General features: G+C 40.0%; 1 protein-coding gene and 1 pseudogene across 6 annotated transcripts in view; both read right to left on the reverse strand.

Annotated features, from left to right (window-relative positions):
- Nucleotides 1-24,634, reverse strand: part of PRIM2 (DNA primase subunit 2) — a 278,658-nt gene that overhangs the window by 96,689 nt on the left and 157,335 nt on the right. For all 6 annotated transcript variants that reach the window (XM_027126848.1, XM_027126850.1, XM_027126849.1 and 3 more), the window contains exon 8: nucleotides 20,549-20,616. In XM_027126848.1, coding sequence (XP_026982649.1) covers nucleotides 20,549-20,616 — 68 coding nt within the window. The remainder of the gene's footprint in view (nucleotides 1-20,548; nucleotides 20,617-24,634) is intronic.
- LOC113630941 (40S ribosomal protein S7 pseudogene) lies at nucleotides 6,760-7,691 on the reverse strand (annotated as a pseudogene).

Raw genomic sequence — 24,634 nt, forward strand, 5'->3', positions numbered from 1 at the left:
AAATGGGAGCTTATGCCCAGAGAGTCATCACTCAGTAGGCCCTTGACTGAGTCACCTAGACTCTCCACACCCCAGGATCCCTGTCCGTCAAATGGAGATAACACTGCCTGCCCTGCAGTGTTAACAGGAGGTCAGAATTGAAATACCTTTTGTTAAAGGACTGGACATATAGTAATCACTATTCATTAAAATAAGTAACATATGAACAGCACTTTGCATGTACAAAGAGTCCTTATCTGTATCCTCTAATTACATCCTCACAACACCCCCAACAGAGCAGGTTTATTTTACATTTGAGAAGTGAGGAACTTGTTAGATGAGACAGCAAGTCAGCAGTGCAGCAGGAACTCAAACTTTTTGACTCCCAACTTCCTGTTTCTTCACTATACCATGCCATTCTCTTCCCTGTGATACATTTTCCTCTTGTATTATTTAGAAATTAGGAAATATAACATGGCACATACTACCTAAAGCCCTCCACCTGTGTACATTATCATCTCCTTGACACAACTCCACACCCGTAGCTCCATCAACAATGACTCAGATGCAGACATTCAGGGATCATGCGGCGAAGAACTGGTGCAAGGTTACATAGAAAACCATAGTCAAACTGTGGTTTATGCAGACTCCACAACTAAAGGGAAGTTCTGGAGTAAAGTATCATTACAATAACAAGGGATTCCGGATGCTCTACTTTCTACCTGCTCAGCACTATAGCTTCTTGCTGCTGGATAACATACACCCTTCAAGATGCTCTGTAGAAAGGCTGTTATTCCTACAATCAATCAGGTTATTGATTAAACAATGGGTACAGATTATGAAGCAAAACTACTGGATATCTCGGGACGTTGCAGCCACTGGCAAGGAGACTGTCACAAGTGTAGATGTCCCCTTCCGACAGTCCTCCCTCCATGAGCTAAGAATGGCCTGAGAATCACTCTGAGAGCAGGACAAGCAGAATGCCAGAGAGTGACACAGAATGATCCTGCACCTAAAACACATCTTCTTGCCTTTGGTATTATTTCTCCCTCCAGTAACAAATTTCTGACAGCATATCACTAGACTCTATCCATTCCCTTTATCATAGTAGTGCCATGCCACACAAAACTCATGCTAAGTTAAACCAACAGGTGCCATTTAATTTTAATATTTTACATTTTAATACAGAACACAAACAGAGAATTGTTTCAGTGAAATCCCCCCAAATAAAAACATATTTCACTTTCCAATATGTCTTACACACAAGGCAGTGAAAACAGCATAAGCTACGAGTCTGAAGACTTGCTTTTGTTTTTGTTCTTTAAATCATTGGTTTGGCAAACTGGCAATCTGCACTATTCTCATTTATAAAATGGTATTAATAAGGCCAGGCCTGCCTAACTAACAGAAATCCTGGGGAGATCAAATGAACTAATAAATTCGAAGTGCTAATTAAAATCAGTAAAGCATATTCCAGTACACAGAGCAACTGCAGTCTTGACCAGTAAGTACAGAGGAACACAAAACAAAACAAAATAAAACAGGATGGGAAGGGAGGCAGCATGATCCTGTAGAGGAGTCATCCCCCAGTTGGGAGATGCTAGCCCACTCCATTGACCCCTGTAAGCTTTAGGCTATAAATTGATCACGATCATCTAACAGGACCATTCAGCTCAAATAGATGAACAAATACAAAAGTCCTGTATAAATGGTAAAATGATGTACAAACATGATTATAGTCACTGAGTAGTTTTCTCAGCCCAGATTAATGCAGTATACAAAGTACAAAGAGAAGATGTATAAAGAGGACACATATGTTTGCCTGAATGCCAGTATAAAATGCTTGTTCCTCAAAGTTTTAATAGAATATGCAAAGGGACCAAATTCCAAGAAAAAAAAGTAAGAAAGAGAATGGTAGCAATGATAAATGCAAAGAATTTACTGGGTATAAAAAACTACAGAGAGAATATAAGGAAACTGTCAGACATCATACTTCTAAAAATATTATAAATAGACAAGAAGATGGTCACCAGCCAACCCAGTAAGGGCAAGTGTGGAACCCTGGAAGAAAAGTGACAGAAATGAAGAATTGAAGCATAAGAATTGGGAATGAGATTCCTCTTCCACTCATTCAGAATCAGAAAGGATAACATATATATTGGTTAAAGGAGTTGTTATGTCACAGCTATTTGAACGGTTGAACGGTTTGGATAGATGAAGCCAAGGGGGAGGATTTTCAGATATAAGAAAGGCAAATCATGAGAAGTAGTGTATCCAATGATCTGCAGGCAGAAAGAACCATAAAAAGATTTTGGACAAGAATTCACATAATCAGGTTTATACTCGAGAAAGAAAGCAGTGTAGAGAAATTACTAGAAAGGGAGGGATTGGGAAATAGAAAACCAGTTGGAAGAATATTGCAACATTCTGGGCAAGAGAAGTTTTTGTAAAGACCTTCAGTAAAGTAATGGCAATAGATGGATAAAGGAAGGCAATCAAGGTAAAAGAAAAAGGAACAAATAGTGCTGCCATAAAAGAATAAAAATCCTTGGGGCTTCCCTGCTGGCGCAGTGGTTAAGAATCCGCCTGCCAACGCAGGGGACATGGGTTTGAGCCCTGGTCCGGGAAGATCCCACATGCCACAGAACAACTAAGCCCGTGCGCCCCAACTACTAAGCTTGCGTTCTAGAGCCCGCGAGCCACAGCTACTGCAGCCCGTGCACCTAGAGCCCGTGCTCCACAACAAGAGAATACACCACAATGAGAAGCCCGTGCACCGCAACAAAGAGTAGCCCCCTCTCACCGCAACTAGAGAAAGCCTGGGGAAAGCAACGAAGACCCAACGCAGCCAAACATAAATAAATAAATTTATTTTTTTTAAAAATCCTTAATAACAATTCACATTAGCTTATGAGACTGGACCTTTGGCTTTTACTTGGAAGTGCACAGGGATGTTATGAGATGAGACTCCTAACAGCCCCCAGGACAGGTAAGGCACCTTCTACCACACTCAGAGCCTGGTGGCAGCTTCATATCACACAGCTTCCAAATGAATGCAGCTGCTACACTAATGAGCAAAAACATACATAATGAACTGTCAAAATATAGTCTTAGTTTCATGATTTTAAAAACTTGGTTAACTTTATGAACAAACATTTCTTAATCATGGTACTAGGGAAACAGAAAAAGTAATAAAAACTTTTTATAACTTTTTTTAATTTTAAAAAAAATTTTACTGTAACTTTTAACAGTAAAAACAATTTCTAATTGGTTCGATATACACACACACAAACCCAGCAGAAAATACTATTTTCAGTTCATTTTAAATACTCACAGCTTTAAGAAACACTCGCTGTCACTGATGTACAGTTTTAACAAAGGGGATTTAGTCAGCATAAAAGCTTTCCTGCTTCTAACCTTCCATAAGAGAATAAATTGAGAGGTAACACAAATGTCATTTTTTTCAACACAGTGGACCAAAAAACATTTTAATGGGCCACAAAAATCAAATTATGTCACTAATCATTATGCTGCCAAATATAAAAAGGAAGTTGTTTTTCTTTTTTTGCGGTACGCGGGCCTCTCACTGTTGTGACCTCTCCCGTTGCGGAGCACAGGCTCCGGACGCGCAGGCTCAGTGGCCATGGCTCACGGGCCCAGCCGCTCCGCGGCATGTAGGATCTTCCCAGACTGGGGCACGAACCCGTGTCCCCTGCATCGGCAGGCGGACTCTCAACCACTGCGCCACCAGGGAAGCCCATGTTCTTTTTGTTTTTTTTAACATCTTTATTGGAGTATAATTGCTTTACAATGGTAAAGAGGAAGTTTTGATTCATCAGAGAATCTTAAAAAGTCAAGATCTGATTTAATTCTCAGTTTAGCCACTAATTTGCCACAAGTAAAAAAGAAAAAGCAGGGCTTCCCTGGTGGCACAGAGGTTGAGAGTCTGCCTGCCGATGCAGTGGACACGGGTTCCTGCCTCAGTCCGGGAAGATCCCACATGCCGCGGAGCGGCTGGGCCCGTGAGCCATGGCCGCTGAGCTTGTGCGTCCGGTGCAACGCGGGAGGCCACAACAGTGAGAGGCCCGCGTACCGCAAAAAAACAAACAAACAAAAAAGAAAAAGCGTAAGTCAAACTATGCATTAATTATTCATCCATAAATGTGGACAGTAAGGGATTAGGAGCTATAGTGATTTATTTCCAACCTGTATGCTAACTTATCTTCTATTTGCTAGAGTATCAGGTGAAAGGCACTGAAGGTAAAATGGTATCATTTTTCTCAAGTCACCAAAAAGCCAGAAAAGTGGTGAAAACAATAAAGATGTAGGTTCATGAATACTGAGTTACATTAGAACACTGTCTGTGGTGAAAGGCGACAGTGTGTGTTTGCTAAAATGTAGCAATTACACAGCACTGTACAAGCAACACAAACACCTTCACTCCCCAAACAGAACTAGAGAAATGCAGAAAACCCAGGACAAACCTTACTTTTTAAAATACCATTAGATTGTCAGGCTCTCTATAAGAGACTTTTTCTACATCCCAGTTGTTGTCCTTTTCTAACTACCTTTTTAAAAAAAGCTTTCAAGGGTCTCTGTACAGCTCCTCAATCCCTCATCAAGCACTTCTGTGACCAAGGAAGAGTCACAAAGTAGTGACGGACCCAAAGATGACCCAAACAGTACGACGTGATGAGGTGATGAGAGCCCCAACAAGGCCGCAGAGAACAGGCCCTTCTCAGAGCAGGGGGAGGAGGACAAACCACATGCAGCCCCGAAAGGGCACCTCAGAGGGAGCTGCCCAGGGACAGCATCCAGGATTCTGAGTGTCGTGAGAACACTGCTGAGATGACTGAGCACAGTGCCCAAGCTGAGCAGACGCCTGCCAAGTCAGCGGGACCAGCTCAAGGCCGAAGGAGAGGAGGTTGACCATCAGGGAGAAGGCGGGCCTGGGTGGCAGAGGGGAAGAGCAGGAGACCACAGTCAAAGAATAACTGAAAAGTCACAGGCGTGGTTGTTTTAGTGTTTTTACCATTCATAGTTGAACAACTTTATATGTATTAAAACATTTTTAAATTTTGATCCGGTTCAGAAAAGTATATGACATGAGTTTATTAGGGTTGTTGGAGGGTTGTTAAAAGTAAGCATGTGATAAGGAGGTGACATTTGGGGATAATAAAAAAGTCTGTTTTTCTCAACATCTAGAGGGTTAGCACATATCAGATGGACAGGCAGAAAGACACAAGCAAAGCCAAGGAAATTTCACAGTTTATAGACGAAGATGTTGGGTTAGGTGGCAAAAGAGCCACCCCTTGCAGAGGCAAGGGGGAAAAAGAGCTGAAACTGGGCAGGTAGATCCTGAAACGCAGGTCTCTGAACAAAAGCCGTTAAAATAAAGAGCCAATTCTACCTCCTTTTGCAATAACATAGTGCTAAATCATGACTTTAATAAAAACTTGAGGTTTTGTCAAGTTTAAAACCTTTAAAAACCTAAACCTGTGCATAATAGTATTTTCTAAGAAAACTGAATTTTGCAAACACAGAAGTAATTCAGTGTTTGTCCTTGGTTATTTTGTTCTGTTTTGTCTTGAGGTGATGGTCCTAAGTTATCCAATCTACTATAAGAGAACTAATGGTACACAAAATATATAAAAACATCTTCCTACTGTTGCATTTGTTCAGTAAGCCTACATGCAACTTAATTAAAACTCAGTCACATCTGAGGAACTTTTTCCTCCCACATTGTCTTGCTCATTAAACAGTAAGATGTAAGCAGAGTTAGTTTTCCAATAAGGCTAAAAATCACAGTAAACAGAAAATTGTAAAACCAACAGTTTCAACAAATTAAGAGTTGAAAGGAGAAGACACTTTCAAAAATATCCATAACACGTATTTACATAACCATATTTGACATGATCCTATTTTCAATCCAATTAAACAATTCGATAGGGGGGTGGGAGGAGGGCTGAGGCATAACAGAAACAGAAAGGCAGAGTCAGTCACAGCCACACACAACCAGTTCTCCCAAACACTACCACACAAACATCAAATCTACACAATAGAAATGCAGTGGATATATAAAGAGGTAAATCAGAAACACACACATCTGCACAACATCTCATCTGTGAAAGGCAGACCCATGCCTGGTCTTTGTAGAAACAACAGAAATATAAGCCTCGGTCAATACACCACCAATGTCAACACGCGCACTTAGATTTCAACAGGGAGTTGCTTTTGAGTGCTGAAAATAAGAGGCGAAAACAAAAAGAAATTATATGAAAGTGGATTTGTGGGTCTCATGACAAGATTAGCTGGTTAAGGAAAAAAACCTTTCCTGCTGTGGCCCTGATCTCAGCACATGACGGCCCATCACAACTCTGCTGAGACACAAATGCCACAGGACACAGCTGGCAAAACGGGTGACACCTCTCCAATCATTTTCCCGTTTTCCAATTAGTGACGCAACTTGAGGGAGGGAATAAGGAGTAGTGGAATAGTTGCAACATTTTAGGATTTAGTTGCAATTCTGCCTCATTTGCATAATTTTTCCAAGTCCAATCTGCCCAAAGCAATCAGGGAGTACAGCAGAGTAAGGGAGTGAGCCAAGCAGACTGACGAGGAGCACAGGTATCAGACTCACTGTGTGACTTTGCTTTCAGTTTCCTCACTGGGAAACAGGGATCTATCTCAAAAGGGGTCACGAAAGTACCCCCTCCGAGGACTGCCATGAGGATCAAATGAGATGTCTATAAGAGTTTACCGCACGATTTTTCACTCAAATTGTTTTTTTTAATTGTGAATAATATTTTATTTAGTCATTTTTGTTTACAACTGAAACTCTGGGAATTCAAAATTAATATCCTTGCCCGTGAGCTTCTCATAGACACCAGAAAATGTTCCAACCTTGTGTTCCACATTGTTCTGCTGTGCTTTATCCAAATGAACCTTTATGAGTTGGCTGCCAACCAGCTTCACGAGAATTCTCTTGCCCACAATCTCACTTGGGAAAACCAAGTCCTCCAGGATGGCATCGTGCACTGCTGTCAGAGTGCAGCTCCTGGGATGCTTTTGCTTATTTTTTGTACGGCTTTTGCAAGTTGGCTTAGGCAGAATTCTCCTCTGCGTGATAAAGACAAGGTGTTTCCCGCTGAACTTCTTCTCCAACTCACACACTAGCAGACCTGGATTTTTCTGGAAAGATTTCAGTTGAGGAATGGGAACAAGATTATGATAGCTTTCCGACTACCACCAACTTCAATTTCCTCAGTGGTCATGATGTTCAGCTCCCGCAGCTGGGCCTTGAGGTACAAGTTCATCTCCAGCTTCAGAAGGACCTGGGAGATGCCCAACTCAAACTCATCTGGCTTCACACCACTGGGCTTGGCAATCTTCACGCTGGAACTAAACATGACCTGGATCTTGCCAATGCGGCCAATACTTCACTCAAATTGTAATCATCATTATCATCCAGGCCTCAATTTGTCACATGTGGACGTTTTGGTTGTTGTTTCTCTCTACTCTTTAACATTCACCACTTTCTTCCCTTGAATATCAGGAAAAAAATGTATTTCTTTCCTATCTTCTTTATACCATCACATGAAATATTTAATCTTAAAGTAGAATTTAGATGTCCTTGAAAAACCTGATGATCTGGAAGGTTTTATCTATAGCTACACTCTTAGAAAGTTTCCACAGTGCAAAACTTCAAACTCAAACACTGCAGGTTTCAATGGAACCCAGCTTTGCAGAGCTGCATATCCAATATGGTAGCCACCAGCCAACTGTGACTAAGCTGCACTTGAAATGCAGCTTAGTCAGAATTAAGAAGTTCCATAAGTGTAAAATTTGCACTGGATTTCAAAGACTTGGTATGAAAAACTAATGTAAAACATTTCATTAATAAATTTTCCTATCGATTACATGTTGAAATGATATTCTGGATATGAGTTAAATAAGATATTACTAAAATTAATGTCACTGAAGTAATTTAAAATTACACATGTGGCTCATATTTGTGGTGCTCATATACTTCTGGACAGCACTGTCATAGAGTGAGGACAGTGACACGAAGCAAGTCCTTCGCCTGAGGACTAGGTCCACATGCAGAAACGCCAGTTGACCTACCCTGACTTCTATTTGCCAAGTGAAGATCAGACTCTGCTGGTCATAAGTGGAATACAAGGTGCAATTGGGCCACTGAAGGAATGCCTCAAGTCAACTGTAAATATGCTTGTTTTCATAACACTGTGCTTGGGAATCAAGGTTCCAAACTTGAGCCACACCCTCCCATTTCTACTATCAGGGAAGCAATCGTGAATTCTGATTAGCTTGGAGGTAACTGGAATCACTGTGGGGGAGGGTGTGTGTATGTGTGACACATTTTTGTCTGGGAGTCTTTGGGGCTGCGTGACTCACCTCAACACTTAATCACAACAATCCATTCTCCTCTCATCTGTAAGAAGCTGTGCTGGGGGCTGGGGATGGGGGTGGGGGGGTATGAGTCTGGAAGACTGCAGGACCCTGGGCTAGGCCAGACAGAACCTGCCTCCCATCCTCAGGGAGCACCTCTACACCCTCCCTCCCCACCAACAAACAGCCTCTGAGGTTCATAAAATAGTAACACATAAAACACATTTCCTTTCTTCGTCAACTATTCCCCAGTACTCTTGAAAGAGGTTAGCACTATTTACTCCTTTCTATCTGGCACCTATAGTTTATCATATTTTAAAAACAGATATCAAATAAAAAAGCAGTGAAGAAAGCATCACGAGTAATCAAAACTGATCTCTGCATCAAGGAAACATATTTCTTTGTTTAAATTAAAAAGTAAGCTAATACACCTTTCAAAATGAACTGTAATTTCCTACATCATTCTATAAAAGTATACCAAGTCCCAATACAACCCTTTCACATGAAGTAAGGTGTAATCATAGCACAAATGGAAAAACAATTTCAAAAACAGGAAACAAAGGTTTTGAACATCACCCATAATATCCACTTTTGCAATCACAATTTTACCCACTTTGGATGTTAAAAAAAAATACTCTGACCACATAAGCTAGGCTATTCAGACATTTAGAAAGCACAATGCCTGCAGTTTGGATTTCTTGAGTGTGTAGGAAATCAAGGGAACCACAGTTACAATATATCACTTTCTGCTGTGAGGATATCACAGGAAAATTCACTCAATAGCTGTCACCACTGAAATTGAAATGAATTTCTTTCTACAGCTAAATCCCTAGTAAATGGTATCCCACTTGTGTTAGCCCAAGTGATTTTCCTGGCAGTTACTCCAAACGAGAACACAATCAATAAAATTCTGTTATAAACTGAATGTAAATTATTTTTCCACAAGCATGAATTTTACGTAAAAAAAATTCTCTTCGAAAAACTACTATCAGACGATACGTAGGATAATGATCTATTTCCCTACAATTGAGAGAAGCTGTATGATTTCAAGAGGTGCACATACACAATAAAAAAAACAAGCTCATATGGGTTTCCACATCAGGTGAGAACTACAAACAGCACAATCACTACTCTTCTTTGTTTGAGGTTGGCCTCATCTTTTCCCATATGGTCCATATTTTTCTATTTATTCCCATTTCTAAGCTGCAACAGTCCAATGAACTGCAAGAGAGTTGAAAGTTGCACCTCATTTTTCTATAAAAAATATCTGTACCTCACAATTGTCAAAAATCATGGAATTGCACCCTTAAAATGAGTGCATTTCATTGTATGTAAATTATACCTCAATAAAATTGATTTAAAATGTAAAATATACACATACATCCCGATAAGATAGTCACACTACAGTGCTACATATATGTTTGCACCATACACACTTAAAGCCCCCAACAAAGATCTCTATTTTCACGAGTACGTTTTTTGTTTGTTCGGTTTGTTTTGTTTGCTGTACGCGGGCCTCTCACTGTTGTGGCCTCTCCCCTTGCGGAGCACAGGCTCCGGATGCACAGGCCCAGCGGCCATGGCTCATGGGCCCAGCCACTCTGCGGCATGTGGGATCTTCCCGGACCAGGGCACGAACCCATGTCCCCTGCATCAGCAGGCAAACTCTCAACCACTGTGCCACCAGGGAAGCCCCATGAGTATGTATTTTATACTCCTTTTACATTCTTAGCATATTCTGGGAGTATAATGACCCCTAAGTAGAGGCTGTTTTGACTTGACTTTGACCCAGGATAGTCAAATGATTACAATAAAGAAATTTGCCTGAGAGATTGGTACTGAAAAGTTGAGGGCGTTGAGGGCGGGGTGGGCGTGAAATAAAGTTCTAACACACAGGAGAACTAAGACGTTAAATTGATGGTCATCGTCTCATTTCCCCACAATGTACAGAGGGTGGGATGCTTCTGAGATGCGCTATCACAGGTCTACAGCACACGACGATGCCCCCTCACACTTGTTCCCTAATAATAGAGAGCAGGGACACGAAGGTGGGGGTTTGATGGAGGTTTTGAAGGGAGGGGAGAAGAAGGGGAGAGCTAATGAGGATTATTATTACAAGTCACATCCAGAGATCACGTCACACACTTTTCCTACACACTCTGTCACTCTTGCACAGCCATTAACAATGGCTCATCATGTTAAGGTCTTCGTTTCATAGATCAAAACAGCAAGATTCATAATAGCTTTGGTTTTATTTTGTTTTTAAAATACAGTCTTCAACATTTGGATAGGTCACTGGGGAGAAAGGGGATCCTTCTGAGGTCACACAGAGAAACAGAAAGGACTCTCTTCGGTTAGCTCCTGATACCAGGAGAAACAGTCCCAAGTCCCAAAACAAAAGGCAAAACCAGTGTTGAATTTCTACAATGTATAAAGAGTGTTTCTTTACCAAAGCTTTTCCTTGGAAATGACAGAAAATTCACCAACATTTTGTCCAAACTATTATACCATCTCATCCAGTCTCAACATTTAGTAGCTTAAAAAACCTAAATGAGAGGTAAAATTTTAAAACCTAAAAGTGTTCTCTCCCAGCACTGGCTCATTCAGGAGTCTTCCTGAGGTCCAGTCCCTGTTACAGCAACAGGGAGAGAGGTAAACAGAAGGATGCCTTGCTCTCATGGAGCTTACACTGCAGACAAACACACACCAAAAAAACAAATGAACACGTAAAAATGACCATTTCAGCCAGTGACGCTGCTGTGAAGAAAACAGAGCAGGTGACAGCACAGAGGCCCTGGGGGTGAGTGTGAGCTGAGTGACCAGAAGCAGCCTTTTGTGAGGCTGAGAGGACACAGTTACATCATGTGACCAAGGTCCCCAGTGGCCTCCTGTGGACAGTATGTACGCCGTCCACCAAGGACCACAGAAGCTCAATTAAAATGGGCTTTTTATTCCCTTTGTATCAATGTTATCTTTTTAGAACTACTTTCTAAACAGTAGTTACAAACAACTGAGAGGGCGCTACACCCTCAGTGAGTCTGGGCTGTCGGTCTGTCCGCAGCCCAATCTATCAAGTGTTTTGTTTTTACTGTGAATTGTGCCTGGTTGCCAGGGGGTCTTCTTAGGTTCACTAAACATTTAGACTCACAAGATTTCCACAAGTGGCACCAGATGGCTCAGAAAGACCCAGGACAGAACCCCAGCTCACCAGCTGGGCAGCGTGAGCACTAGACCTCCTGCAACACCTGCACAGGTGGGCGGCTCGGGGGGCAAGGAGGGCACGCCCACACCCGGAAGCACAGGGCTGCTGCGGCTCAGGGACCTCAGACCCCTCAGTGGCCGCAAGCCCTTAGAACTACGTCCACAGCCACCTCAGACTTGGAACTCCAAATCCATTAATCTAGAAACCATTACTATACTTTAAAAAATATGACTATGTAAATGTATTTCAAATATGACAGAGAACCGTATGCTGTCCAATCCAATAACCATTAGCTACAACTGGCTACTTAAATTTAAATTAATTAAAATAAAATTACAACCTGCGTTCTTCAGTCACACTAGCCATACTTCAAGCACTCAACAGCCATAAGCAGCTGCTGGCTGCTGGGTTGAACGGCACAGGTACAGAACACTTCCATCACCACAGAAAGTTCTACTGCACAGCACTACACAAATTACTTTTTCACTGCTAATATATTACAGTAACTACCACAATGCTTTATCAGGCTTTTTAAGAAAATTGTCCATAGCATAGTCATCATTTTGTACCTTGTTAGTGCTTTATGCCTAACACAGTGTAAAATAACTAATTTTCTTTATTACTTAACTAGAGGACAATCAATATTTTAAAGAAACCCAAAGAGTGAAGAATACGAAATTTTAAAACTACAGACAATGAAACTACTTGAAAAACAAAAACAATCATAAACTTTGCTTTCCAGGAAGACTGACAGCATCCACAATCCATAAATCCCTAAGAAACCTTGGAGTCAGAGGACCAACAGAAATCTGACATTTCTACTTGGGAACAAGCTGCAAGAACACTGTGACATGCAAGGCTGTGTGCTCACAGAATCATGTCCCTCTACTGTGATTTCCACAATGCTATGTGCCCCACAGAATCAGGTACCTCTACTATGCTAACAGCCATCATAATTACTATAATTACTTTAAGATTCTCTCTTTTCTGAGCAACACTGAGTCCTATAAGAGCAGAAATAAACATGTATCCCTAGAACCTAACACCATGCCTGGCACCAAGTAGTTCCCTTAATATGTGTTAAATTAATAATAAATATAACAAACTCTTAGAATAAAGGTTTGTGACCATGTATTTACCTCCACAAGTCACAGCCACTACGTACAACCTCATTACAAAGTCTACTGTTTACAAAGGTATCTATTTGCCTTGGCAAGATAGCCAGTTGAAGAGACAGGAAAGACTTTCCTATCTTCTTTCTATATCACTGAAAAGAAAATTAGTACTTTATATTTCTGTAAAAATCACTGTTAACCCTTTTTTAACTTTAAAACATGTTAAGCTAACAAAGTGACGTAACTACAAACCCCAGGGAAATTTAGTATTGTATATAAATTAAGAGTGATGGTTTACTTGTAAAACTGATGCAAAGTGATGTTAAAAGCTGTTTTCAACCTCCCAAGAGAAAACCCTCACATTAATAGGCAGATCAATGGTCTTCCAAAGATGTTCACTGATGAATATGTTAGGTTATGTGGGAAGAAGGACTCTGCAGATGAAATTAAGATTAAGGACCTTGAGATGGGGCAATTATCCTGGGTATACATGTGGGCAATGTAACTACATGAGACTGTAAAAGCAGAAAGCTTTCTCAGGGTGGGGGCAGAGATGCAGTCGCAGAAGTCAGTTCCGACACATGAGAAGGACTGATGCACTGCTGCCGGCTCGGAGAGGGGACCACACGCAAGGACAAGAAAGAGGCCTCTGGGGCTCAGGGAAAGCAGAGGAAGGAATGTGGGCCCCTGGCTGACAGCCCGCCAGGAAATGGGGATCTCAGTCCTGCCACAAGGAACTGCACTCAGCCAGCAACATGCATAAGCTTTAGCAGCACACTCTGCCCCAGAGCTTCCAGCAACAGCCACAGCCCTGCTGGCATCTTGATTTTAGCTGCGGGAGGCCCATGTGGGATTTCTGACCTACAGGACTGTATGATAAAAATGAGTGCTGCTTTAATGCATTCAATTTGTGGTAATTTATTATGGCTACAACAAAATTTTCTAATCTAGACACACCAATAAGGTTTAAAATTCAGCATCCTGAATTCTGTCTTCTTCAAGTCACTGGTTCACTTGCTAAGGACGCGGCTACCTTCTCGCCTCTCTTGTCTCTGTAAAGCTATAAGCCACCTAGGCTGCTGCTGCTCTCTGTCCTATCTCCGTCTTCTGGGAAACATCTCCGCTGCAATCCCTCTTAATGCAGTCATCACAACATATCTTCTCCCCAGTGGACCTCACCTGGCCACAAAGAAGATGCTAACACTCTGTAATTGTTCTTCACAGCTTTATTCAACCAAAAAAAAAGCCTGAATACCCAGTAAAATGGGAATGGTTAAGATAGATATATCTATCCTCAATTGAATACTATAAGTCACTTAAAAATGGAGCCATGAAAAGTAATCTTCTACTTTACTACATGGGTATGACATACTAAGTGAAAAAAAATTTTTTTAAGTTTAACCATTTAAATTATTATTACGTAAAAATATATAGAGATTACAACAAAAGCCTAGCAGTGGTTATATTAGTGAAGCAGGATTTGTTTCTTCTATTTTTCCAAATTTTATGTAGTGTGACTATAAATTTTATCAAAAAAATTAAATGACATAAAATTTGTAACATAAGCCACATACACCTCTCTCCTTCCTCTGCTTGACTAAGCTTCAGCAACTATTTCAGTACAGCCGCGCGCACGTGCATGCGTGCGTGCGTGCGTGTGTGTGTGTGTAGATTGGTCTTCTTTCCCTGTTAGCATATAAACATCTTGAGCTGAGGGACCACATCTCTTAGCATCTTTGTACACAGACTATCCATTATAGTGCCCTTAACACAATGGGAGGATTTTAATAAAATGCTCACTCTTGACAAAGTACATCTCTAAAAAGGCATAAACATTTTCAATACAAACGTGAAAAAAGAAATAACTCAAAGACTATAAATAATGGGAAAGAACACATTCTTTCTAATTTATTAATATCTTACAAGACACCTGAAACACCTTCACAATAATCACTGAGCTAAAAGCTTATGTTGCTGCATGTAGAAAAGGAAATAAATCTAAAGTTAATGCCAGAGCTTAGAAACAGGTGATGAGGAAAAGCTGACAAACAGCTGGAGCCCGTGGACCACGTTAATGAGGCTCTCACTTCAGCCCTCACCTGGTGGGCATCCTGATCTACCAAACCTCTCCTAACACATGAACGCCCAACAATTTTCTGATTTCAAAATGAGAATTAATTCAAAAAGAAAACACTGGGTACTGTACCACCATGGATATTGAGAAAAGCTTTCTTACAGAGATTGCATTTCTGATATAAAATCTGTGTCAGCATATTCTTCGGAGGAATGAACAGAAATGTGTACATATCAACCAAATGTACTGCATTAGGAAAAAGAATTTACAAAATAATTGTTGGTAATAATACCAACTGAAGGAAAAAAAAAACCAACTGAAGGAAGATGCTTTCATTATTTTAAATGATTTCCAAATAAAGGTCAATATAAACATCTGCTTAGAAATTCAGGATGCATTACAAGTTAATCCATGTGATACAGTTCATTTACTACAGGTAATGCTTCTCTTTGCTAGCTTCTCTTATCTTTACTTGATTTCTGTTTTATTCTTAGGTTGAAATATGCTAATAAAATTAGGAAAAATAGTGTAACAAATACATGGTTTTGAAATTCTTTAATTTTTAATTAAAGAATTGGAAAATCATTAAATTTATTGGCAAAATATTAAATGAGAACAATATTCACTTCATATCTTGAGGTGGAGAGATGAAGGAGGAAGACACACTGTGGGAAAAGGCATTATTTTTAAGGAAAAAAAAATCATATCCAAGTAATCACATGTAGATTGTGGGCTACAAGTTTTCTTCTGCAGTCTCACCTATTTACACCTAGCATTTGTAAATAATACAATAAATAAAAATAACAATCTTGGGCTTCCCAGAGACAAGGAAAGGACTTCCCTGGTGGCGCAGTGGTTGAGAGTCCACCTGCCAATGCAGGGAACACGGGTTCGTGCCCCGGTCCGGGAAGATCCCACATGCCGCGGAGCGGCTGGGCCCATGAGCCATGGCCACTGAGCCTGCGCGTCTGGAGCCTGTGCTCCGCAATGGGAGAGGCCACAACAGTGAGAGGCCCGCGTAACGCAAAAACAAATAAATAAATAACAATCTTTAACATAAACACCCTTGGTAGTCTAATACATTTCTATAAATATTATCCCATAGGTACCAACATTAGGGTAGCAAAGACACTTATACACAATAAACTTCTACATTTACAGGAACATATCCCAAGGCCTTTATATATCTCCAAATTAGAAAATCAGTACATGATATAATTCACCCTAGAAAATGCAGTGATGTGTGAGGATGTGTAAAGTCACCTTGAGATGTGGACTCATTAGATGATGTATATAATGATATGTGACTTGAGGAGACCAGAAATTATGATTTACACAAATTCTCTCTGGCATTTCAGAATTTAACATGAACTTCCTGAGGCTCCATCACTAAACTTTAAAATAGGGTTAATGACAAACAACCATCTACCATCCTCACTGGGGTGCTCTGAGTATGAACTAAAAAGCCAGTTTGGACAGTACTTTGTAAACTAGCCAGTTTGATTTCTTGGTCCCATGTTCTCCTCCCTCTTCTAAATACTTGCCCCTTCAATTATTTCCTTATTCCCATAAACCTCGTTTCTCCCTGACCGATAAACATTGCTCACCTTTCCAGCCTTCGGGGAAAAATGAAACACTTGCTTCAACCATGACACTCATGGGTACAGTCCCCTTTCCTCCTCGCTCTGCCAAGAGCAGTCTACACTCCCTGTATGCCCACAGCCTCATTCCGCATTTCCTCCTCAACCCCCACCCCAGGGATAGACTTGCATCTGTACCACTGCAAGGTGGGGGCTGAGCCACCTATGGCTCCCATGCACCTAATCCAACTGACGTGAGGAGATTCTGACCTGACTTCCCTACGCGTTTAACAGTGTTCACCTTTCTGAAAGCTTTCCCTTAGCATTGTTGATGCCACCACCCCTTGCTGTGCTCCTGTTTCACTCGAGATTCCTCCCTGGTGTCTTTACTGGCTTCCCTTTTAACTCATCTCCTCCCTCCATCACTGCCCATCACAGGTCACTTAAACACTAACTTCTATGGGTTCTATTCAGGGCCATTTCCCCTTTTCTTGTCACTCTATATTCTCTCCCTGAGTGATCTCAACCATCCCCCTGATTTTAACCACCCCTATATAGTGGAGATTAGCAAATGTTTCTCTATAAACCTCGCTCTCAAACTGCGGGTCTATATTCAGCTACTTACTAAACACCCCACATATGCTCCACCAGCATCTCAACTTTAAAATGTCTTAACCCACTGAACCTACGATCCCAGCAGTCCAATTCACCCCCTTGTCCTCCTTTACTCTCCTTCACGGTCACTGACAACATCCTCCCTCAAGTGAGATCAAAGTTCAGTCCAATCTGAGCAGCCACTGTGAGCCACCACTGTGCTAGGAGGTGTGGAATCCAAACAACCACTTCATGGCCTCATCACTTAAGGAAATGTACTTTGTGTTTAATTCCATTCAAAAGGTTACAAATGTTGTAATATGTTTAAGTGCCTATCTCTCAAATGAAATCAAAACTGTAAATTCCTTGAGAACAGAAATTTTTTTTTTTTAATCCCCGGCACATAATAGGTGCTCAGTTACTGATGGATGCTACTAACGAATAGCTTGCATTTCCATTAAGAGATTGAAGCAAAATGCTTTCTGTGGTTAATTTAACTTTTAACTATATTACTAGGTTCAACTAAGAAAATCTGGACAAAGCACTTCTACATTCTCAGAATGATATATATTGTTAAGCAATATACTAAATTATTAGGTTGGCAAAGTGTTATACTAATTCTCTTTGAATGTCTAAGTCCTGTAAAATGACTTGAGAATTTTTCTGTATTGCTACTTCAATTTTTGCGGGTATTGGTATCATCTCCCAAATTAGTTTTATTGACAAACTTAATTAAAACACTACTCATCATTCCTCTTTGATCATCAGAGGCACTAAACAAAATTAGATCTAATAATGATTTAAGTTTCAACCTCCTAATATCCACCACCCCTTCTAGGTTATATTTAAACTATACAGTTCATGCAAATCAATGATGATTATTTTTTCCTAACAAGATTATCATTAGCATCTTTCAAGCCAAACAGTATTCTTTCCTATTTTGACCTAAGCAAAAGGAAGGTAAAAGAAAAACATTACATTTAGACAGCCAAGAGACAATTCAATATACTTGAAAGGCTTTCCACAAGGTTACTTTTTGTAACAGGAAGTGTCCAACTATGCACATCAGCTGCCACCCTACATACAGATGTCTCTGACATGGTAATAAAACAAGAAACCATTTGGTTTAATAATAATAATAAGAGAAGCAACATCAGTTGGTGCATATTACATGTAGCATCTAGCCCTGGTTGCTTAGCAAACAGCCACAAGTGACTTCCACAGAAAATGAAAGCCCTAAATGAATGTACAGTTTGTGCAAGTTTCAAGGACTCAAGAAGACATGTCAGTAGTTAATCTAAACTCTAGTTGACAATGACCGCACTGGGGTGGAGGAAGGAGAATCCATCATTATCTCACAGAATCAAGCACTGACTAGATGTGAGATCCAGCCCTTTATGTCTATGTCTTCTGACTCAATGGTTTTATAGGGGAAAGAACTGTAACAATATGATTATTATAAATTATAAAAACTTTATGCAGAAAAAAACCAACAAAATATCACTGGTATAACACGTATTTATTCATTCAACAAAACACATAATGAAGACCTATCATGAAAAGGACTGTGCAGCTCTGGAGCAGCTCATACTATAATGGAGAAATCAGGCAAGGAAACAATATCATAGGTTCTGTAACATGGTGAGCCAGGCAGTATTACGGGAACACAAATAAACACCTGAGAGGGAGATGGGGCAGGGGAGGGAGGGTGAGAACCAAGTGGTCAGGGAGAGCTCATCAGAGGAGGCGAACAAGAACAAGCAACATTAGTCAAATCACAGAGGTGGAGGAAGGGGAAAAGAGCATTCCGGGCAGGAGGAAATTATCTGCAAGGGCACTGAGGAGAGCAAGGGCATGTCACACTGGTGGAGCTTCAGGGCACCTGCTGGCAGGAGAAGTCAGGGCGTCAGTACTGACAGAAAGTCCAAAGGGCCAGGCCAGCTCCTTCCAGAAGGACCTCATCTGCCAGGCTGAGAAGTTCTCACTTCATCCCGGGGGAAATTCAGGAGACAGAATGCTTTTAAATCAAGGAATAATATAATGACTGCAGCAGTGATGTGAAATAGAGAGGGCAAATCCGGCAAAGATAAGAGGCCACCAGAAGGAGATGCTCAGGCTGAGATTGGGAGGAGAGGGGGGCAGGGGAGTGACTCACTAACACAGAGCTCTCAGAAATTTAACAACTCTGTACAATACTCATGCTACTCAGTTCCCCGTGAAGTGTTAGTCTGGACCCCACCCTCCCCAACTGGAGAGGAGGACAGGAGAGGAGGAAAAGAGGGAGCAGGGAGGCAGGGGAGGAGGAAAATGAAGAACACTGAAAGACACTGGAAATTAACGTCCATGCCAATTTCTGAAGGAGTGGTAGCATTCTAGGTTTCAAAAAAATAAAAAGAAACCATAGAGGAAAACACTAAAGGTGCTTGGCTGAATATAACTTGAAAATGTAGGTATGTTGGATAATGTAACATAATAAAAAACTCTCAGAAAAAAAAAGTTTGTAACAAATATAACGAAGAGTCACTATCCTTTATATCTAAGTATGTAAGATCAAATAATCAAAAGATGCTATCAATAAATGGGCAAAGATAGTTAATCCCACCTCAAAAAACATGGATAACAAAATGATTTAAAATCATTCTTAATAATTATCAGTGCGAAGTACATGATACCAACAGTATCTCTATGGTAAACCTATTAAATTAGCAACTGTTTTAGCTGCCCCTTCTTGTTCAGAGTACAGCAACATGGGGGATCTTATATGAAAACACAGATAGAATAAGGTTTTTGAAAAAGAAATAAATATACTTAAATCTTTAAAAGGGTTCATATGCTTTCACAAATTCCACTTCTGAAAACCCATGCTAAGGAAACAATCAAAAATACAGATAAAGATTTACATACCGCATTTTTTACACTAGTGAAAAGAATGAAAAATGGTCTAAATGCTTCCCAAAGAATGATAAATATACTATAGGACACTCATACAAGAAAATATCATATAATCATGAAAAACTATGTTTGTGGACAGATTTTAGTAACAGAAAAATGAAAAAAATAGTGAATTATATAAAAGTATAATTACAACACTGAGTTTTAAAACAGCACAGAGGAAAGCAGTATTATTTCTGAATAGTGATGATAGGTTTTTCCTCCTCCTTTCCTGTATTTTCAAAGTTTGTTTTTTAAATAATGAGGATAAATTATTTTTGTATTTAGAAAACAAATATAACTTACTTCAACTACCCCCAACAAAATATGTGCAGGTTCCCATAGTTTGTCTTAGCCTCGCAGTTAATTAAGCAAATAGCTCATTCCTTTGAGATCTTTCTGAACTCAGTCATCACTACTCATTTTAACTTCAACTTATCAACCAGTTCTACATACTTTTATAGAATTAAAAGAACTTTCTATAGTACCCTGAAGTCAAGGGTAACAAGAGCATTGCACTAGGAACTTCAACTTCAATCAGAGAATGACAGAAAAAAGAAAAAGAAAAAAGAAAGGCTTTGTAAAGTTTTTAGACATCAAAGAGGCTTTAACCACTGTAATGCAGGTGGATTTACAAGTTTGACAGGCTGGGCCTTTGTATTACCTGAGGTGGTTGAGTAGAGGCTGGAGTCTCTCATCCGACTGCACAGCGGGCAAGGACCTGGCTGTTAACTGAAAGCAGAGAAGTGGGTGAGTAACCACAGCAAACGCCTCAGACTGAACTTATCTGAACTACATGCAATATGAGGACCCGGGGCTTCCCTGGTGGCACAGTGGTTGAGAGTCCGCCTGCCGATGCAGGGGACACGGATCTTCCGGTCCGGGAAGATCCCACATGCCACGGAGCGGCTGGGCCTGTGAGCCATGGCCGCTGGGCCTGCACGTCCGGAGCCTGTGCTCTGCAACGGGAGAGGCCACAACAGTGAGAGGCCTGCGTACAGCAAAAAAAGTAACCAAGAATATCTTATAAACATACCAAGGCAACTCAAAGTACTTAACTTTGAAATGTGACCCCCAGGGGATCTAGGAAACAAAATGTAAGAGCCAAAGCCTTATTTCTCAATACTGTGTGTCAGGTTGACAGTATATCATGGAAATGTGAGCCTCTGATATACTTTAGTGCAATAATATTAAAATCTTATCTCTGTGTATCTCTATATTTGTCTCTGTTCTTGAGAAAGTCCTCTTATGCTATAAGAATGTGAAACAAAGAAATTAAAAATATTCAAAGTAATTAGATACCTTGAAGTCACCTAAAAAAAAACACCAAAACAAATGTAAAGGACAGATTTCTTCTGGATTCAAGTATACATAGTTCTTGTATTCTACTAATAAATCATTTGATAATTCACAAAAGAGAAACTTCCTAAGACTAAAAAAGAAACTGAAGGATACCCTTTGGTTTTATATAGGGTATCCTGTCTAATTATTTTGTTAATTAAAAGTAATTCATCAATTAATTTAATTCAAACTTAATTTTCAACGTTATGCAAATAAAACTGTCACTTTAAAAACATCTAATAAATACTATATTTGTGAAAAAATGTTGACCAAAATGCCAAATATGAAGTCATTTTTATTAAATCATATCTAGTAATAACAGAGAAACATTCCCAATTTTGTGAGTCAATACATGTGAACAGTTATTAATTTAAAAGACAATAAAATGAGACAGTCTGCTGCAATTTAGTGCAACCAAAAGATTCTCAGTATCCCGGAGAAATGCTAAGTCTAGTATTTCATGACATATGTTATAAAGGTTTTATAAACAAGACACTTTACTACACCCTATATCTGCTAACGTCAAATCCCTTTACAAAATATCATTTTCATTGTTCAAGAGGTTTCATGGCTCAGAAAGAGAGCTATGCTCTAAAAAGATTAAAATAACTTATCTAGATATTTCAAAAGTCAATTTTCTTAAAATGGAGCAGACAGACTAGGAGTTACTTCTGTCAATCTGTGTAGCACAATTTCTGATCAACCCATGTTTTCTGAATGAAAGCAAGCAAACAGAAACACCAGCAAAATACTCCTAAATGTCTCTACATTCCACATTGGAAATATATCTCAATCGTACACCTATCTCCATTTGAGCCTGCATTCCCTTTATCCTGAACTGTGGATATAGCATCTTCACTCACTATGTTTCTCCCTCCCTTCTTGTCTTGCCAGAGTGAAATTTTCAAAATGAAAGTTACCCACTCCCCAAATTAAAACCACTTAAAATTCCCTCAGGCTCTCAGGCTAACTTCATCACACCAATTCTTTCATCAGACAGCTTCTTAAAATCCTCCTCTTGGGCCGAATTTCTGAAACATGGTGCAGAACGACAGCTCAGCCATCTCCAACAGACATGGTGGCAGCAGATCAGGAAGAAATGGGCCACTACCCCAGTTTCTGGAACACATACTCAACGATTTGATTCTCTCCCCACCCCTTCCCAACCCCCACACCTTATTTTCAAGTTTGAATCACTGAGAAGAATAAACAATCAGCATTTTCAAAAAGAGCACACATCTCTTCATGTTAAGGAGATTAGATAATAAAGCTATTCCAAAGCTCTTTAAAGTGGCAAAGCTGTCTACTGACCTTTTGCTGACAGAATATAAACTTCATTTTAGGGACTGCAGGCTCTATCATTTCTTCTGGAATTTCTCTCTGAGCCCAAGTAGCTACTACTATATCCACTGGGCTATGAGGGGCCAAAAACTTGCAACTGTGTAATTCCATTAATTGATGAAAAAAATTATATTTAAGTTCATTTGTGTCATATCTTAGATTCCACATATAACTATATTCAATATTCTATGATAAACCATAATGGAAAAAATGTTTTAAAAAAGAATGTATATATATATAACTGAATCACTGCTGTACAGCAGAAATTAACACACTGTAAACCAACTAGACTTCAGTAAAAAAATTGATAACCATAAAAAAAATATCTATATACTTTTCACAGCTAAAGCTTTTCAAATTCCTGCTTTGAGCAAAACTAAATCTAAATCAAAACTAATAAATCACAACTGTCAGCCTTCCAAGAAAGCAATACACAGTCATGACAAGATTTTCAGCATTAAGGACTTTCTTTCCTCTACAACCTGAAATGAGTATTTGTCTAGTTTAAATAGACTTTGGTTTCCAGATATGTCTCAGTTGTTTCTTTGTTTTGATAGAAAATACAACAATGTCCTTGACACACAAATCACTAACAATGAAAGAGAAAGAAGATCTATCAGAGTTTACATCTGCAAAGCCTAAATGGGGTGTATGAGTTAGGGCTGTTTCATGGTAACATTAATAAAAGTTGACATAAAATGTACCTTATTTCTTATTGTTGAGAGGTCAGAGGTGAGCTCTTAAGATGTCTTTTCATTATTAACAATACATCTAGCACACTGAATTAATCAATGCAAGGTTTGTGCTGTTTTTCAGCATTATAAACTACTCATTCTTAAATAAATCTCATTTCAAAGATTACTATCATTGAGTAAATCTTGCATTTTGCCATATATTTGTGTACAAAAAATAATAATGCATTTTTCCAACTAATAATTCTTTTAATGACATTAAATACCACACAGATGAGGGGCTTCCCTGGTGGCACAGTGGTTAAGAGTCCGCCTGCCAATGCTGGGGACACGGGTTTGATCCCTGGTCCGGGAGGATCCCACATGCCACGGAGCAGCTAGGCCTGTGCTCCACAACTACTGAGTCTGCGCTCTACAGCCCGTGAGCCACAACTACTGAGTACACGTGCCACAACTACTGAAGCCCGCGCGCCTAGAGCCCGTGCTCCACAACAAAAGAAGCCATTGGAATGAGAAGACCGCGCACCCAACAAAGAGTAGCCCCCGCTTGCTGCAACTAGAGAAAGCCCGTGCAGCAGCGAAGACCCAATGCAGCCAAAAATAAATTTAAAAAATAAATAAATTTAAAAAAAATACCACACAGATGCAAAGGCATAAAAAGTAAAAGCGAGTCAGGAGGTGTCTGGCCCATCTCGTAGTTTCCTCCTGAGGAAACAGCATCTTCAGGCCTGAGCACGAGGTACTGCACACACAGCCCATCCAAGACTAGGACCCATGGGACAGCTACCTGCAACTGCACAAGCCACATAGAAACCAGTCGGAGGCTGGTAAAGAAACTGTGTCATTTATATAACAATGCTGAAACTAAAGTGCTGGGGTAAATGCTTTTTGAGATATTACTGCTAACTATTACAGTTTCTGGTGGATAAGTTATTTTGAAAATGAGTCCAAAATATTTGTCTCGAAACACTCCTACCCCAAAAAGGACGTAAAGTTTTGAAAACGAAACCCAAATAGCAATTAGAAAATTAATCTACTCAAGAATGGAAAAGCCTGGCTGTACAGCATTCTGGGTTCTGAGATCTTTTCAAGAGTAAGGCAAACACAGAAAACAATGTCTAGACGTCCTGCTGAAATTAGATCAGCATGGAAAAAGTAACCTTTAGAATTATGATCCTGGAGGTCAGTACAAGGGCGTTTGTTACATTATTTTGCATACATTTGTGTGTGAAGTATAGTTCAGGGGAGGGAGGAAAGGAGGGCTGAGGGATTTTTTCAAAGGGAGAGGAATGGCTTGGAGGAGGGCCATCCAGGGACCCAAGATCCAGAACGAGGCAGCAGCAAAAGAAAGGAAATAAGGAGGAATCCTCCGCATA

Source organism: Aethalodelphis obliquidens, unplaced genomic scaffold (assembly GCF_003676395.1).
Source record: "Aethalodelphis obliquidens isolate GAN/ISIS:26980383/991018 unplaced genomic scaffold, ASM367639v1 scaffold31, whole genome shotgun sequence".
NCBI lineage: Eukaryota > Metazoa > Chordata > Mammalia > Artiodactyla > Delphinidae > Aethalodelphis > Aethalodelphis obliquidens.